This window comes from Anopheles coluzzii, chromosome 2 (genome assembly GCF_943734685.1).
Source record: "Anopheles coluzzii chromosome 2, AcolN3, whole genome shotgun sequence".
NCBI lineage: Eukaryota > Metazoa > Arthropoda > Insecta > Diptera > Culicidae > Anopheles > Anopheles coluzzii.
Window position 1 is genome coordinate 20704297 of NC_064670.1, and position 18557 is coordinate 20722853.

General features: G+C 46.7%; 3 protein-coding genes across 9 annotated transcripts in view; 2 read left to right on the plus strand and 1 right to left on the minus strand.

Annotated features, from left to right (window-relative positions):
• LOC120952015 (regulator of G-protein signaling loco) overlaps nt 1–6612 on the plus strand; it is a 40812-nt gene extending 34200 nt beyond the window's left edge. For 2 of the 4 annotated variants that reach the window (XM_040371075.2, XM_040371076.2), the window contains 5 exons: nt 1265–1654; nt 1743–2437; nt 2507–3732; nt 3800–4291; nt 5184–6612. In XM_040371075.2, the coding sequence (XP_040227009.2) occupies nt 1265–1654; nt 1743–2437; nt 2507–3732; nt 3800–4291; nt 5184–6238 (3858 nt within the window). In that variant the 3' untranslated portion in view covers nt 6239–6612. Of the gene's footprint in view, nt 1–1264; nt 1655–1742; nt 2438–2506; nt 3733–3799; nt 4292–4520 lie in introns of all 4 variants that reach the window. The other 2 variants (XR_005751235.2, XM_049611273.1) reach the window with 2 other exon arrangements.
• A 353-nt stretch (nt 6613–6965) lies between these two features.
• LOC120952019 (probable 39S ribosomal protein L45, mitochondrial) lies at nt 6966–8168 on the minus strand. Its single transcript, XM_040371083.2, has 2 exons — nt 8064–8168; nt 6966–8001 (listed from the first exon to the last, which is right to left on the minus strand). Exons 1-2 carry the CDS (start codon nt 8109–8111, stop codon nt 7042–7044), a joined length of 1008 nt encoding a protein of 335 aa, XP_040227017.2. The 5' UTR covers nt 8112–8168; the 3' UTR covers nt 6966–7041.
• A 255-nt stretch (nt 8169–8423) lies between these two features.
• LOC120949001 (protein krasavietz) lies at nt 8424–17490 on the plus strand. Of its 4 annotated transcripts, XM_049611277.1 has the most exons (12): nt 8424–8553; nt 10612–10654; nt 11181–11306; nt 12179–12250; nt 13423–13596; nt 13696–13796; nt 14100–14238; nt 14580–14884; nt 15740–15847; nt 16223–16442; nt 16532–16654; nt 16981–17490. In XM_049611277.1, the coding sequence occupies exons 4-12, from the start codon at nt 12190–12192 to the stop codon at nt 17001–17003; spliced, it is 1254 nt and encodes a 417-aa protein (XP_049467234.1). In that variant the 5' UTR covers nt 8424–8553; nt 10612–10654; nt 11181–11306; nt 12179–12189; the 3' UTR covers nt 17004–17490. The 4 variants fall into 4 exon arrangements, with proteins under 4 accessions (XP_049467234.1, XP_040221854.1, XP_040221855.1 ...); XM_040365920.2 differs by lacking the exon at nt 11181–11306; XM_040365922.2 differs by lacking the exon at nt 10612–10654 and having other exon boundaries at nt 8459–8553.
• Nucleotides 17491–18557: the final 1067 nt, after the last annotated feature.

Consider the following 18557-nt stretch of genomic DNA (forward strand, 5'->3'; position numbering starts at 1 on the left):
GGAATAATTTATTTTGATATAAAGCGTAAAGCGTAATGCGCGTTCGATCTTTTACGTTCTCATACCTTTCACTCGAGAGGAAGTAACGGTTTTCGGGAGGATTAAAGTGGTTGCATTGCAGAAAAGTGGGGTCGTCGAGCATTATTTTCTGCGCACACATACGGCTGGCTAACGTTATACGAATGGTGGTACATTTACATTGCAGTTACAGTGTGAAACAGAACAGCGCAAAACCTGCGAACCGAACTCTAGGCACGCGTGTCGCAAATCAAAGCAACAATAAACCGTGTCGCGCACAAACTAGTGTGATATATGATGCACGTGCTGGTAGTGTGGTGATGTTGGCGGCTTCCGATCGTGCGAAAGTATCGCTCTCCACTGCTGCTGCGCACACCCGCTGCGTGCTCCATTGCTGGCATTGCTGTTGGCGCGCCAAGTGAGGTGAATGTACAAACGCGAGCAGGAGATATCTGCCGATGCGCCGCTGCAACTGGACCGCAATAACAACAGTGCCAGCGGCAAACGCAACACCAGCAACGGCGATCGTCCACCGGTCAGCACCACCACCGGAGGAGCGTTCCAGCGGAGCGGCAGTACGCTACGCCGGAACGTCGAGCGGAAACGCTTTTTTGCCGCAGCTACAGCAACACCGGTACTGCCAGCGGTGGCAGTGGCGGTGGTGCCGATCGATACAGACGGCCCAGTGCAAACCGTCGACAAAAACGTCGCCACCGAGCAGCAGCAGCAGCAGCAGACCGAATCCAGTGGTGGTGGTGAGCAGCAACAACGTGCAAACATGCTGCTCACATCACACGATCATGTCGGCTTCAAGATGATGGGATTCATCAAGGAGGGCGAAATCTATGCGACCAGCATCGGCAACGACGGTGGTGGCGTGGGTGATGGTGAGAGTGACCAGCGTGGCAGTGCTACCCGCGTGGGCACTGCCGGCCGGGGACGTAAGACGGTCATACCGGAGATAAACGTAATTGCTGCACCGCCAACAACAACCACCGATCTCGAGCAAGATGTAAGCGGGCAAATACGATGAGAAATTTCGCATTAATGGGGGAAGGAAGAAAAAAAAACAATGTTTTTCAAGGGAAGGGTATGGGATGGAGGATGATCATTCATAAAAGAAGAGGTAGAAAGAGTCTGGAAAACATTACATCATAAGCCACAATATTCGTCCCCCTCGGAACTGTTGTACCAGGTACAGCCAACATTAATTAACCACCTGTCCGGTTTGCTTTCGTTCACACAGGGTAAAACAATTAATCACAGCGCATCGCCATTCCGGCGCTGGGGCCAGTCGTCGTTGCGATCCCGCTCGACCGAACACCGCACCCCGACGAATGGATCGGCCCGTCGGCCGTCCTCGCTGGCCGCCTCCGAGAGCGACGTGTACACCAAGTCGATCGACGATGACTACAGCTCGACCAAGAGCGGCTACAATCCGTACACGGGCGGTGGCAGTGCGGGAGGCGGAGTGGATACGCTTTCCACGGAATCGGCAACGATCGCAGCAGGCCCGATGGGAACGGCTGGAACCGGTGGTAGCGGCGGCACGACAACCGGACCGACCGGTGTCGCATCGTGGGGAACGTCCTTCGAAAAGCTGCTGGAAGATGCGGCCGGATTGCACACATTCTCGGTAAGCACGTTAATGTTACCATGTTTGTCCAAATGCTCTCCGTCTCTAAAACTGTGTCTCCCATTGTCCCATTTCCTCCCGATTGTAGGAGTTTCTCAAGAAGGAGTTCTCCGCCGAAAACATCTATTTCTGGACGGCGTGCGAACGCTACCGGCAGCTGACGGAGCGGGAGGAGCGGGCGCGCGAAGCGCAGGCCATCTTTGCCCGCCATCTGGAGTCGGGCTGCAGCGAACCGGTCAACGTGGACTCGATCGCGCGCAACATTGCGCTGGAGAATCTGCCCCAGGCCGAACCGACCCTGTTTGCGGCGGCCCAGAAGCAGATCTTCAATCTGATGAAGTTTGACAGCTACCAGCGCTTCATCAAGTCGGACCTGTACCGCGTGTGCCAGGAGGCGGAAGGGAAGGGCCAGGGGTTGCCGTATCCGGGCGAACAGCTCGATCCGATGCTACGGACCAGCGCCACTATGCTGACGGCGAGCGGTACCGGCACCGCGGCGAGCATTACGAAGCTAAAGAAGTCGCTAAGCAATGCGGAAGATCGGCGACGCAAATCGCTGCTGCCGTGGCATCGCAAGACGCGTTGCAAATCGAAGGACCGCGGGGACTCGGACACGTCCAAGAAGGATAGCAAGGAAAAGGGTGGCGGTTCGGGGGGTGGTGGTGGTGGTGAGAAAGCTTCCGGCACGACCACAACCGGGGGCGGAAGTAGCAGCAACACGTTGAAGTTGCTTTCCACCAATTCTACCAGCGACATACACAGTTCTCGAAGTTCCTTAGCAAGGTATGTAGTACTAGAGCGTTTTCCTCTCCAGTTCCTCGTTTAATTCATACATTTTTCGGTCTGTTACAGTTTCGATGCGGCGATCGGTGGCAAATCGTGCGATCCGGACGACTCACGCAACACGCTCTGTCGGGTGATCCTTTCGAACGGTGCGACCACCGTCGTGCAGACGCGATCGAACGAAACGATCAAGGAGCTGGTGGAGCGGCTGCTGGAAAAGCGCGGCATCGTGTACAACGCGTACGAGGCGTTCCTGGCCGGCAGCACGAAACCGCTCGACCTGGACGGCCCGTCGGTGAGCTTGGCCGGCAAGGAGGTGAACATCGATCAGCGCGTCGTGTTCAAGCTGAACCTGCCGAACCGGAAGATGATATCGGTCAAGAGCAAGGCGGCGAAGCCGCTCGCGGACGTGCTGCGGCCGATCCTGCACAAGTACAACTACGAGCTGGACGAGATGAAGGTGGTCGTGCACTCGACGGTCGACGTGTGTCTCGACATGACGCAACCCGTGACCACGGTCGATGGGTTGTGTCTGTACATACGCAGCGCGAACGAAACGCCAAACGTGCATCCTGAGCTGGGTCGTCCGCTGGCAGGGGCGCGACCAGTAATCAACACCGCCACCCATCAGCAGATCGTGCATCACTTCCAGCAGCAACAACAGCAGCAGCTGCTGCAGCTACAAAACGGTCCACAAGGGAGTGCTGCCGGTCAGCAGCAGCAGCAGCATACGTTTGCCGTTCCGTCCGCTCTCCCTCCGTCGTACGCGGTGGCAACGAACAGCAAGAGTCAGCAATTACTCGGAAACGGCACAGCTGCTTCCGCCACGTGCAATAATAACACTGTGAACCAAACACAATCCCGTGCCAAGGAGCAGTCGGAGCAGCAGTCGAAGGACGATCAGCAGCAGCAGCAGCAGGCAGGCGTCGGGGCCGGCACTCGGGGTCAGCAGGAGCTTAACTCACTGGACGAAATAACGAACAAGGTGTTCGACGAGCTGAGGAATGGCAAAACGGCATTCGGTGGTGTTGTGACGGCAGTTGGAAAGGGGCCCGGCACCGTGGATGTAGATTGCGCGTCCGATACTTCATCGACGCGGCGCGATCGATTCCGCAGGCGCGGCTCCAACGCAGCACCGTCGGAGAGTGGGCGTGGGGCGAAAAGTAAAAAATGCTCCACCGGCGGCTCGGAGGACGGTGGAGAGAGTGTGAACAATCTCGGCATCAAGAAGCCAATCATCGCGAAACTGAAGGCGGGTGTGAAGCTGCAGATACCGACACGCTCCCAGAACGATGGTAAGCTCTGGCTAGACCACACCTAAGTGATGGTGATTTCTGATCTATGTTTGCTTTATCCCCACAGAGCTGCTGGAGGGTCTGAAGCGAGCCCAACGGAGCCGGCTGGAAGATCAGCGGGGCACGGAAATTAATTTCGAGCTGCCCGACTTTCTGAAGGACAAGGAAAACTTTTCCACTAGCTCCGCCGCGGTTAGTAGTAGTGCGGGATCGATTGGCGCCTCGGCAGCACCCTCGTCGGCGGCAGGGCCTTCCAAGCTGACGCGCAGTAAGCCGGCCCGCCGCTCGGAGGCTACCACCCCGACGGCGGAGTTTGTGGGCGGTTCGTTGCAGCAAATCAACAAGCCCCAGCCAGCGCCACGGTTATCGATCACCGGGCAGCAGGGTCGCCAGAACCTGTCCGGGCCGGGATCGCCCGTCCATGCGGCCGTCAGCGATAGCCATCTGAATCTGTCCACCCAGTGCAATGCTTCGCCCCTGCCGCAGGACGATCCATTCCACGTGCACGGGGGCGGCAGCGGCACTAATGGCGGTTCGCAGTCCGAAACTAGCTATGCCGGTAAGTAGTGCCCCGTATGTGTATTTGCATTGGCCTTAGTTTGTGTGTGTGCGTCTGCCACTAAAATGTTACCGCTTCCGGTCGCAAAAAAGTATTTCGATCGACCACTTACAATACTATAGATTACTAACTGTGCACTGTCGACGATCTACTACTGCTACGATTACTAACATTTCTTCTATTTTCCATTAATTCTTTGGCGTCTTGTGTGAAACTCATCGTGCGACAGGAAGCATAACGAGCGTGGTTGAAGTTGCTCTTGGATAAAGTTGGCCCAAACAATGCTAACACCAAAAGAACTCCCAAACTGTGTACCCATTACGTTCCAGCTGGCCCACCTTGGTTCTTTCCTATGTATATGTGCGTATGATGGAGCCTTCAATCTATGTACTGTGTGTGCGTTTGTGTTTGTGCGTACCATTAGCCATTCCCATTTGTTTTTATCTTTGTTTTGTGTGCTGTGTTTGTGGTTTCTTTTCCGTTACGTATGGTCAGAGTGTTTTTTGTTTCTTCTTTATTTTATCGATCATTTTGTCACTACTTTTATTTTAGATGGATTTAAACCTATTTTATGTGTTTTTTTGTATTTCATGTATTGTTATATTTTTGTTAATTATTTGGGTGTTAACATTGTTTTTACATGATACATGATTTAAAAAAAAAACTATCAAATATAAATTGCATGTTTCCTTATTGTTGCCCGAGGTCGTAGTAAAATGTTATTGTTGTTAGTGGCGTTGAGTTTCATCTTGAGTTATACTATTTCTTTAAAGTATATTACTTATCAACTCTAGTACATGTGTTTAAAACCATCATACTATTACAACATCGTCCCCGCATCGATCCCCCCCGTGTACTAATCGCACACACTCTGCCCATCTCCTCATTCCAGACACTACCCTAGTCTTCACCCATGCCCGACCTTACAATGGTCAAGCGCTGGTGACCGCCACACCCCGCACCATCCCATCTAGTTCCGCATCGCAGCATTATTCCGGCGATCATTCCAGCGATTCCAGCAGCACGGCCGACGGTCCCGACCTGCCCAACCTCGCGTGCTGCGAGCATCATCCGCACGAAATGTCGCCCGACAGTTCCTCGCCACCGACACATGCCAATCATTTGCATCCACTGCACTACCACCCGGCCGGCGCTGGAGCGTCCGGTGCGAATGGTGCGGCTGGCGCAACACCTAACGGCAACACGTCCACCAACAATCCCTACCCGCTAGCGGTACACTATCCGTCCCATCATCATCACCATCCGCACCTGCATCCGCATCATCATCCCCATGGGCAGCACTACCATCATCATCATCACCATCATACTCATAATGGCGGTGGGGGCTACCAGACGGCGACGTCGCAACCGGTAGCGAATGGAAGTAACGCTACCGCCGCCCCAGGTCAGGACGGGCAGCCGAATGCGATCAGTGGTGGTGCGCCCGATAGTCAGAAGGGACCACCGCCGTTACCACCGAAGCCGAAAATTCTACCCATTAAACCCTCCAACTGGGGCCACCCGGTGGCTGCCTCGTATGCACCGGGACCGCCTGGCAGTGCTGGTGCGTCTAGTGGTGCTAGTGAGCTGCTCGGTGGTCTCTCCACTAATACACTCAGCACCAATGGGAGTATGGGAGGTAGTGTTAATGGCACGGGTGCAACCGTTGGCGGTCTTAGTCCCTCCAGCAGCACGGTTAGCAGTCATCATCCTAATAGCAATAGTAACGGTGTAGGTGTGGGAACTGTCGTGGGGAGTAGTAATGGTATTGTAAGCTCAACCACGCACAATGATTTATCGCGCGGAGGCCGCGAAGGGAATCGACAGCAGCGCGCCAGCAGTGGCAACGATGGTGGCAGCAGTAATGGTAGCGCATCGGCGATCAGTGTTGCCGTTGCGCAAGCACGCAATGTATATTTCGATCAAGGGAATAGCAGCTTTGTGTAGTAGTAATCGGTTATAGTCAAAATGCGGTTCTGACGATTCGGACGTCCAGAAGCGGAGTAGGATTTTTCAAATTTGGCGCTTCGTAAAACAAACGTGTAAAAGATCGGTTTTATATAGCTCGAGGGGATAAAAATTAATTTATTCCAAATTTCAACAGGCTTAAACATTGTTAGCACAATTCAACGGGTCGATTGGATTGAGAATCGGCGTGATAATACTATGTGTGGTGTGTGATGTTAAAAGTTTCGCCACGGAGATATTGATTCCTTTGTAAATAGTCAACACTGGACATCGCCTATCGGGCGGGAAGATTATAGCATAGTGAGGATAGTGTAATGAAAGCTTTGAATAAATATAAATTATTTAATTTTCTATTTTAAGGTGAGTTGATATGACCTGTAAAGCTGATGGTAAGTATGATGAATGATGGGCAGTAAAAAGAGAGAAAGAAACCATTTACAGTAATATAAAGCACTTTTTTACGATGTTCTACCGTGTCAGAGCTCTCCAGCTAATAGTAATTCACTTCGTTGTACATACGTCCAACTGCTTGGAGCACACTGTCGAATATCGTGTGGAGCTTTGAAGTGCAGAAGAAGTAATAGTTATCCATTTCCTTCGTTCAGTTTACTGGCACGAACGTTGCGCGTTGTTCATTAACAAGAAATGATTTAATAAAAGGAAATACAATTCTCCTTGAAGAGCATGAACCAGACACGAAAATGGGTACGATTATTTGTTTTTTTATTATAACGACTAATAATGCATCATCTTAAACGGTCATCAATTGTTAGCACCGCGCTTCAAGCAGCTGCAACCGTTTCGGCCGAGGTCGCACCTTCTGCCGGTGCGACCTCCTTCGATTCCGTTTCCACTGCAGCCACCGGCGGTTCATCGTCCACGCGGTACGTGATGAAAGCGGGCGCCTTCGGTGGCATCCAGTCGGGAATAATTTTCTCGTGCAATCGCCACACGCCGTACTCGTTGGCCAGATGCTTCTCGAACACGACATACTCGAGACAATCCTTCGCTACCGTCTCGCTACCGTGCATCAGCCGCCCGAACCGGTCGTAGATGGCCAACGTTTGCTGGCTGTGGAAGCGGACCGTCACCTGGGCGAAGATGTTCTCCTTCGTAATCACATCGGTGCAGCGCGCATGGACGACGCGCGGCGGTTCGAGCGATTTCAGAAACTGCCACCGGATCGTCTTGTCTGCCACGTTGTGCATCAGCTCCGGGTAGGCCCGCTCCGTGACGATCTCGCGCAGCTTGTACTTGTTCTTTTCGCACAGCGTTTTGTGCGCCTCGATGTAGATGTCCTGCGCCAGTGTGGCAAACTCGGGTGGTTCGAAATCTTCGTCGTAATTGCGAATCTTGCGGATCGCCATCATCGATTTGGTTTTCTTTTCCAGCTGCTCAATCTTCTGCTTGGCACCTTCGCGCGAGATGGCCGACATGCGGCCGTCCCCCTCCGGCGGTATGTACGGCTCGAAGACACCGCCCGTGCAGCTGATGTGGAACGGGCGCTCGAGCCATGGCCGGGGCGGCATGATGCCACGCTCCTTCATGCGCGTCTTCATCTCTTCCTGCGACAAGTCTTCCGGCCGCTCGTTCAGATTCGGAATATCGATCTTGACAAACTTCGCTTTACGCAATCGCTTCCACTTGGGGTCCCAGTGCTTGGTACGCCGGTGCCGGACCTGCTGCTGATTGATGACGGTCGCATTCTGCAAACAGGGCGCAAGGAAGCCAGCAGACGGGAGCTAAAACAGGGGAAGGTTTGGTACAGTTTTGATTCGTTTGGTATGGTGTTTGGTGCATTTACCTGAAGAAATTTAATCGCAGCGCGGCTAGCGGCTACGAACGAAGCCATGTTTTTATCGCACCACAAAAACAACACCAACTGTTAGGCAATGATCATGACAGAATGGTGGACCCAAATAACATTTTTTGTAGGTGTGTTCTTTTCTGGAAGAACTTCAAAATTAATTAAAATAAAGTATAAATCTTGCAGTTTTTAAGAAGAAAGATTTAAATAATTCAAACGCAAGTTTATTGGGAAGTTTTGGTTTAAAGTATTTTTAGTGCGAAAAATGCACGATGCGTGACGTTTGAACGGATCGAGCAGTTTGAAGGAACGAAACTGCTCGAACGAAACGTCTTGTCGCGTTCGCATAAAAAGTGCTCGAAGTGCAACTTCCGTGTGTGGCCATTCTGACAGTGCAGCGACACATTTCTTTCTCCATCGGCAGCGCGTGTGGTGTGATCGTTGTGCTCAGTCCAGTCCAGTGCTCCGCGAAATACCTAATAAAATTGTAAGTAAAGCTGCAGGTCTGCCCCTCTCGCGCTCGGGGCACCGTCGAAAAGTGGTCTGGAAGAGGAAGTTGGTTAGAAATGTTAGGCAACACACGGTTTTTTTTTCATAAGCTGCACTCGCTGTGCGTGATGGAAGTAGAGATTTTTGTATCTAGTTTTGCCACGGTTTCGATGGCTTCGGAATCGCCAGTTTCTAATTTCATGAATTGGGGGGGAGTTGGTTTGCCCTTTGCGTGAGACTTTTCTACGATCGTGTTGAAATGTGCGGATCGTGCATGAGTCATCGTTATTTGTGTGATGTTTTAATCATCGCAGCAAAGCGATAAAGCATTGTGGTCTTTCCTTTCTGGAAAGGTCCCGTTTCGGGCGGAACGGTAGATTCAAAGATGGCGCATACTCTGCGGAATGCGAAATGGCGTTTGATAGAAGGGGAGGGAGGTAACACGCACTTTTTGTCGGGTGCTTTGTGTTGGTAGGATAGATTCGCAAACCCTTTGCCAAAAGTCTCTTTATTAGCAGTGATTTCGGTCTCTGTAAGGTCAATAATCCTCGAATTGCTTAATGTGTTGAAAATTCTCTTGTATTTCCCATTTCGTATGGGGCACGACGACATAGATTGAAATTTTCTGTTCCCCTTTCTGTCTCTCCGCCTTCCGGACTTGTCATATTGGGTTGGTGCGGCGAGCAGATGGGAAATCTTAACCTAACTTTCTATGCCGATGTGTCATGTTGCTGCCCGTGAGCAGCGGCAGCATAACTACAGTGAAGGGACGGGGTATTTCTTCGCCGTCGTCATCACTATCATCGTTGCCATTGACTTTTTTTTTACACGTTCAAGGCGCAGAGAAGTTGTTGAACTGCTTTAAGGCAATCGACTAGCGACGAACATTAACGGTGGATTGCCTTGAATATAACCTTTAAAAAACGGCTGCAAGATCAACCAAGCGTCGGAAGTGCATGGTGTTGGGTTTTTTTTTGCAGCAAATGCAGCTACTGCGGGTGTTTAATTTTGGCACCGTGCAAAGGACTTTCTTTTTTAACTGCTGCTGGGGTGGAAATGTGTTCCCCCTCACGGAAATTGGTGTCACAGTCACATGCTCAGTGTGTGCAGTACATTTGTCTTATCAAGTTGAAATGAGTAGCCATGATTTTTTATACGTCCGTAAAGCGTATGAGAGATAGGACTATATGAGATGGTAGATGATAATGGAATGATTGTTGGCGATGTAGGTTAAAAACACAGCCTTTCTAGCCCTCACACGCAAATCTTCCATCAGCTTCCCTTAGAGAACTCGTCCATAATTTGTGTCCAAGATGGAGGTCTGTGTTGGGTTGCCATATGCCCAACAGCTTCAAAATGGAACGGGCTCAATGTCCCAAAGTAAGCTCGATATCGTGAAATGTTCCTGCGGGGCTTTACACTAGCAAGCACCACGCGCCAGTATGTGTAGTGTGGTCTGTAAATTTAAATATGACTTTGTATGTCGGCGTGTGCGTGTGTTAATGGGTCTAGCGGGGGTTTGTTTGCAAAACTTAAGTTGCACTTTGTAATCGTCATCAAGATGGGGGAGGCAAAATCGCCCCTTTGTTGGATGAGAAAGCATAAATATTTTCTTTTACTTCGTTTGCCAAAAGGGGGAACAATGTTTGATAGTGTTATTTTCGTTTTCTTTCTTTTTCTTTTTGGTAGAAGTTAGTTTTCTTCATTTTCATCACAACCCCACTCACCATTTCACCATCGCACAAAAGGCACACTCCACCACCACTCCCCACCATCACGAAAACAGAGAGATCGTAGCAAACCGTGTATAACTCTTGGGAGACAAAAGAACTTCACATTGCAATTAGCTAAACAAAGAGCCCATTACTACTACTGCTACCACCACAGAGAAAGATCTAGCAAAGTGTACAGTAAACGAAAAGGAAGCACAGAGAAAAGCAGACGAACGAACCAAATATCCCCCCATCCCGAGCGCGCGGTGTTGTACCAGTTTTTGAGTTTGTTCATTTTTCTTACCGAATATTTTACACATTCATCTTTCATTGTGATTGGATAGATCGGCCCCGACGACTTCATTTTTGCGGAAAACCAGTAACTAAGTAAGCTTTATTTTATTTCTTTTGTTTTTAATTTATGTTTTATGTTTAGTTAGCTTTTTAAATGATTTCAGAACGTTGCGTGTGTAGTTGCACCCCCAATCGATCGTTTTTTCGACGTTTGCGGTGCAGCAGTCTTTTTATGCCGTTATCAACGGTTGTTTGGATCGATTGGCTTTTTGGTGGTGATTGTCGATTTGACTTTCTCATATCGATCAGAACATTCCGGCGCTGCGGACATAAAACCTGGTTAAATTAGCAGTGCGTTATGTTAGCATTATTTAATTTTTCTCACAAAGTCAAAGAGAGAGGGGGGTTTTGATGGGTGGGTGGGAAATCAGAGGACTTTTTTCATAATACCTCAGAAAGCACCAAGGCGAGCGAGGAAAAGGGGAGAAATGTTTTGTTTTTTGCATCAACGGCACGACGCCCCCTCCCGTTACATTTGCCACGCGGCGGGTGGTATCCTATGCCCCGCTCGTTTGTTTGATGTTGCACCATCTCTCACCTTCGTATTGCCCTTTTTCAGATCAGTTTAACGAAACGTATACGCACACGACGACCGAAAAAGCAAGAGCCACGTCGTTGTCGTCGTCGTCGTCGTCAGGGGAACAGACATATTGAAACTTGTTTTTCGTGGTTGAAGAAAATACGGGTAAGATACTTTCGTCGAACGGAACCCCTGCTACGTCTCTGCGAGATGCGGACGGATGAATACCCTGTTTTTCGGCAGAAGGCAGCAGCAGCTTTTCAGTTGCTGACGTTCGGTTTTTGTTTGTTACATTCCTCAGCCTACGTGCATATTTTCATTCTCAACCCTCCCCATTTTTTCGTTTTTTTTTTTGTTGAAATCATCAGCTTTTGATCAAGTTTTGCAGTTATTTTGGCACCGTCTATGCACGATTTTTATATATTTTCTGTACATATCTGGGGGGAAGTGTGGTTAGTTGTTACTTTTAAGTTTAAAGTGTATCATTTTTGATTTACCAAAACTACCAAGATGTAGCTTAAACTATTAACTATTGCCTTTTACTTATAATTCAATATGTACTATGCTTGCGATTTGTTTAAATGGTGTATTTTATTACAACCTTGGGCTAACAATGAGGTAGCGTTTACACACGCCCGTCTCTCTCTCTCTCTCAATGTCCATTTGGTAAGGACAGCGGTAGTGTCCATGGCCCCGTTAGCGACTTACGGCGTAATGTAGGTCATCGGAAACGCCGGACGTGGAAGTTTTTTGAACGCCGTTCCGTTCCTTTTATTGTTTTTATTAGTTGTCTCTTATGAGCCAATTTTTAGATGATCGTAAATTGATCAAATTAATATGCTAAGATCTAGTATTTCAATGGAATAATACTACACCAAATAGTTTATCGAAGTGGGTAAATGATAAATAATTTAACATAAACACGCACTGCAATGGTAGAGAGAAAATTTAGAAGTAATTTAAATTGTAAACCTTCGCCATTTTACTTAATATTTGTTCCTAATAGTATGCCTTTTCTTCTCTGTTCTGTTTTGCAGTAATTTGTTGTATGAGTCAGAAAGCCGAAAGACCAGTACTATCAGGTCAACGCATTAAGACCAGGAAAAGGGGTAAGTTTGAATCAAATCTGTTAAAGCACGTGTATTAGTTGTTGTACGTATCCATTACCTAACTAATAGGTCCAAGTGAATCGAATGCTGCACCTATTGAGCGGTCATGGTATAGCAAAATCGATCGCTCATTCCAACTTACTGCTCGTACTTTTTTGAGTTGTGCGTTGTGGGAACACTGGTGTGTTCCCGTGAGTGTATCGAACATATGGTAATAACATCTCAAGTGCTCTTATAGATAGATAGCGTAATGATGAAGATAATTTAGAGCAGCAATATTATCGCTGGTGGAGTGAAAAATACGATGGGGGGTTTCTTTATCGTAAAACGTTTAAATACGTTTCAAAGAAGCCTCCAGATTCCTGATGGGTTGCCTCTAGTCACGTTGCATTGTGTGACGTTGGGTTGAGCAAAAGACCGATGAAGTCTTGTGGTAAAACACGTGGAATTGTTGGACACGTGCTTATTTCTTTGTTCAGTATGCCAAGGGGAAACGTGTCTCGTCCTTCCCGAAGCGAAGCGAAGAACGAATGCAGCCAGTTGTGTAAAGCCAGAAACCTTTTGAGCCGTGCACTAACCACCGAGCAGTGCAAATGATATTAATGATCTTTTATCAAAATACACAGTTCCCTGCCACATGCTTGTGTTGCCGTATTTAAATGCTCTTGCTTGTGGATGTAATAATAGAAGATACTGTGAGATTAAGACTGGCTTCGGCTTAGCTATGTTACGCATGTTTGATTTCCCGTATGTGCCGTAACACGCAGCCTGGCTACAGAATCAAGACTTACAATGTAAAAATATCTGTACGATATTTGTTTCGACTGCTATCGTCTGCTCTTGGTGGGCAAGGATGTAATAAAAGTATAAACCCCCAGCAAATTGGTATAATGTATATCCTCCAATTAATATACACAGTTCCCTGCCACATGCCTGTTGCCGTATATGAATGCTCTTGCTTGTGGATAAATAAAAGAAGATACTGTGAGATTAAGACTGGCTTCGGCTTAGCTATGTTACGCATGTTTGATTTCCCGTACGTGCAGTAACACGCAGCCTGGCTACAGAAACAAATATAAATATCATTTTTCCGGAAGGAATTTACACACTCCAACACCTGTTTACTTTGAATTGTTTGCTAATGTATTTTTTCCCCTTTTTTCGATTTGCAGATGAAAGAGAGAAGAATGACCCCACGGGATTCCGTGACGCGGTCATTGCAGGTCTCGATGCAGCTGAAGATCTAGAGCAAATTTACAAGTACCTTGACAGCGCTGGTAATAAACTCGACTATCGTCGCTACGGTGAAGTATTATTCGATATCTTAATTGCTGGTGGATTACTCGGTAAGTAGCTGCTCACGTGTTAAGAGTGCTCGCACACCACATGCTTCACGGAGAGAACTCTTTAAATAACCTTCCCCTCATTGTCGTTGTCTGTTACAGTTCCCGGAGGATCTATCTCACAAGATGGCGAGAAACCACGTACCGATCGCTGTATATTCGCAGCATCGGAAGACATGGAATCGATGCGGAACCATGAGCAGGTACGGCCAAAAGAGCTTACAGGGAAATAACGCATCTCTTGCACACTTTTAGCTAGAACCGAATGCTGAATGAGATCGATCTCCACAGCATCTCGGTGTAGACACGTGTGCGAAATCATTTTGGAAACTTTTTGCTTGAGATTCATATTTTTCGGACTGCCTGAAGATGGATCTTTTCTAGTTTTCCGACATAATTTCTTTTGTTGAATTAATTTAGTGCAGAAACAGTCCCAAACTTGTAATGGGTGGTGCATCCTCATACTAAGCCTGACTCTCTTCTATTCTCTCTGATTTTCCCTACAGATCTTTATGCGGCTTATGCGTCGATACAAGTATCTCGAGAAAATGTTTGAAGAGGAGATGAAGAAAATTCTCATCTTCATCAAGGGTTTTACTCCACTCGAAAGGATCAAGCTCGCTCGCATGACGGCTCTGTGGATGGGTAAGTTACTGCTCTATTCCTTTCAATCGTTTCCATCATCATCATGCTCTGCGCGGCACTAGGATCAAACTGCCGGAGGCGATGCTATTTTATTCATGCCGATGGTTTAATACAAATATAAAAAGTGCCAATAGTAAATAATAGTTCGTTTTGCTTACGTCATCACTTATCCTACAGTTTTCTGTGACTTTTGGCGTCAATGAGGACTATTACAAAATGTAAAAAAATCACTTTGCTAGAAACGATTGCATTTACTCGCGTAGATTTGTGTTGTGTGTACAATTTTAACATTTTACCTTTTGCATTTCCCTCTTCTTCTCTACGCCAAATCACTACTACAGCCAATGGTTCCATTCCGCCGCAAGTGTTGAGCGTACTGAACAATGAACACCTGACGAAGGACGGGCTCGCGCTCGAGTTTCTGCTAGAGGTGTTCGTCACCTACAAGCAGGAAAAGGGCGGCAATGCGCCTTTGGTGGCGGCATTGCGCAAGAGCGGTCTCGACAACCGCCTGCTGGAGTTTCTGCCCTTGAACAAGCGCAACGAGGACTACCTCAAGACGGTGCTCGTCGAGAAGGATCTGGCCGACATCTTCAAGCTCCACATGAATCAGGCGAGCCAGGAAGCGAAACGAGAACTGACGCAGGTAAGGAAACAATGCATTGGTCGTGTACGATCACGTTAATGCTTCGGCGAGTAAGTTAAGCTGATGTGCAGCTCTATCTTACTCTTATTTGGTCGAATGGAAAGAAAACGCACCTTATTAGAACCTACTTATGCTGATACAAACCGTTTGTAGGTGTCGACTGTGTGCAATAGAATACTTCAGTGTGTCGACAGCATTAATATACATATTACCGATAACTTCTTTAAGTCGGCGATATAAATGTCTCTGTTGGCATGTACACAGTGCTAAATGTTGCTAAAAACTTTTGTGTAAATGAAACCGAGCCTTTTTCTCCAAACCGTGATATACGCACATTAGTTAGTAGAACTAAATTGTATCGCTACATATCGATCTGTTTGGTGGGAAATCGTGTGCAAGAAAGTCATCAGAATCATGTGCATCAGTAAATGGTCTCTCACATCTCATGAGCATTTACTTGCTTTTTCACTCTGAGACAGAAGTAAAATTGGCTATCCGGTTGTAATTACGAGAGAGAGAGAAAGAGAGCACTAAGCTTAGCTTGCTCCCAGAACAAGTTGTACGATCAAATGGAAAAATGTACCTTTAATGGTCCATATGCTCCTTTGATTATCGACTAACAATCTGCCACAAGTGGTAGAATGATGTTACTGGGATATTAAACCATAATTTAAATCGTACTGCGTTGGACGATTGCAATTCGGAGTACAATCCGTTTTTGTTATTAAATGTCGTTCAACGCGTTAGATTTCAAACATCTGTACGTTGTTTTATATTAAGCATTTAAATAATCTCTTTGTTACTTTCATGAATCTAATCGTTTGTTCGGCCTCTTTTCAATCTTCCACTTCACAGCTGCTAGTTGATGATATTAACGATAACAAGACAATTAAGGATATTATCGCCGACACGAAGGAAATGTCGACGAAATCTAACATTCCCGAGCATGAAGTTGTTGGTCTCGTAAGTATTCTATAACCTTCCCAGCTTGCTCGCACAAAGCGCCCACTTGCTCCTCCTGCCTACGGCCCTAGACAAATCCATTTTCTGCGGATCCCTTACCGTGCTATGGTTCCAAATGGTTTGCCAAAAGTGATATGATATTCATTCATGTCCCTTAGTGTGTGTTTGGGATGTTTGCTGCATCGTTTGCAACAAAGCGTTTAGCAATAAATGCTTCGTTTAGCAATAAAGGGCAACATTCTTTTAACCATATTATCGGAACAGTTTATTTAAATCGCATTACTTGTCTCATAGTGGCGCGCGCTGTGCATGTGGTGTAACCGTTATTAGTGCATGTCTAAATGCAGTCAAGTGAACGATGTGCTTTCTCTTCAGATTTGGTCCACCGTAATGTCGCTAGCCGAATGGAACAAGAAAGAGGAACTGGTCACGGAGCAGGCAACGAAACATCTGCGCACCTACACGCCACTGTTCGAAGCGTTCACCACCACGGACCGGTCGGAGATGGCCCTGCTGCTGAAGGTGCAGGAGTTTTGCTACGAGAACATGAACTTTATGAAAGCCTTTTCGAAGATTGTTCTGCTCTTTTACAAAAGTAAGCACTATTGTTTATTCCCGCTACTACAGCTGCTGGAACACCACATACTTAATTTACGTTTTTATCTCTTTTTTCCTCATTTGCAGCCGAAGTTATCACGGAAGATTCGATTCTGAAGTGGTACAAGGAGGGCCATTCGAACAAGGGAAAGATGCACTTCCTTGAACAGATGAAAAAATTCATTGAATGGCTTCAAAATGCCGAAGAAGGTATGTGTGCATGTGCTTGTTATGCTGCTTTTGTTTACGGTTTCGATTGTCTCATTTGGACAATCGTCCGGTTAGTTGCATCATGGCAAACACGGACTGCATTGTTGTATTAGGTGTGCAGCGTTCGTTCTTGAATTGATGCGATAGTAAAGTTGCCGCGAGTTCTACTTATCTTTTTTTTTTATCGCGAAATAGAAAGACGAGAGCTTAAGCAATACAGATTATTAGTGTTCCACATTTTGATATAAATTTAGCCCACTCAAGAGGAATGTATCATTCAAATACTAATGATGTGTTTCTATTTCTATCTCCTTACTATTTTACAGAAAGCGAATCTGAGGAAGACTAAATCTACACTGTCGCGGTGGCGCTCATCTCGTTTTTGTCGTCTTTTTTTGGATACGTTTTTCATCCCTACCCACCACGCACCGTTTTTACCTACAATAGCGCGCAACCCATCACCACTACCACCACCACCACCAGTCACGATCACATCGCCTGGCGTTCTTCTTTGCAATAAACTAAACGATTCCGCGTGTGTTCTGCGCGCGCGCGCACCAATTCAAACAACATCCTTTATCCCCCATCGTCCCCCCCCGGCGGAACGCAGCAAAAGCACAACAATACGTATTCTCATTTTTATCCCCGTTATTATTATTTTTTTTATTAGAACAATGAAAGCACCGTGGTGCTGAATAGAACGAACAGCGGCTGCTGCTAACCCTTTCCGCTTCTCTCCATGCTCTATCTCCCGGGGCATGGGAGGGGAGGGTAGAACCGCTAGTGAAAAGAAACCCGATGGAAAATATAATACAAAATATGGTTGAAAGGGAAAATGTGTAGAGCTCTCTATCACTGTATTATGGTCTTGTTATGAGAAGAAGGCATCTTATTGTTCCCGTTTTTCCCGCAATTGATTTCAGTGAAAGAATATTAATGTCGACTCCCTCTGGAAATGATGTGAGTGTGTAAAGTACACTATTAGTCGTTTTTTTATTGGTTGTTTCTAGCTCCCCCCTCGGTCGGTTCCTTTGTAAACTTTGCTTTGTTTGGTTTTGTTTGTTAGCTTGTGGTATGATGATGGTACAGTGTGCCCTTGCATGCGTGTAAGATCCTTTGTTGAACTTAAAATATTAACGAACAAAATAGCATCAAATGAAACACATCCAAATTGGTCTAAAAATGGTAGTGTAAACAAAATAGAACAGAGTTCAAGTGTAACTTTTCAATAGTTGGCTGTTGCAAGCTATTTGATAAGAAAAGAAGAAGACCAGAACAACGAATTGAAGACAAACAAAATATCGTATGATAATGTGGTTTTCAGTAGCTCCTTTATTTTTGCATGAAGCTGCTTCTTGTAAATCTATTAACTAGCAGGATTTTTTACTCTACTCTGCGATGTAAAGCTTGTTTCTTAATGACTTCAAAAATGACTGATTCATGTAAATCGGGTTTCAGCTCTGTTCCCCTGTTTGTAAAAGTGTTCAGCGTTTAATGCTAACAAACAACTGATTTAAAAGCTAATTTAAAGCGATAAAAAATGGTTTCGTAGAAGCAAAATCATCTTTGAACTGTGAATGATGATGATCACCAACACATGGAATGTTGTCGCCCTTCGTCGTTCATGCACTCTTCTCTACACCCTCGAAGTAAGAGACAAGTAAGGGAGTGGTGAAATAGAGGGAGGAGAAACCCATCCATTAACCAACAAGTGACCACTGACCTTCCGGTGTCTTCCAAAACCGTACTTAAAAGTAGCCCATAACAACTGTGGGCCGCCGCCAAATAATAATGATGTGTGTGTCCTCTTTGATAAAACAAAACAGAAAGCAAAAATAAGTCTTGTAACGAACACTGCAAAAAGAACCCTTTTTGTCCGATTTTGCTATTCCAATAAGACCCT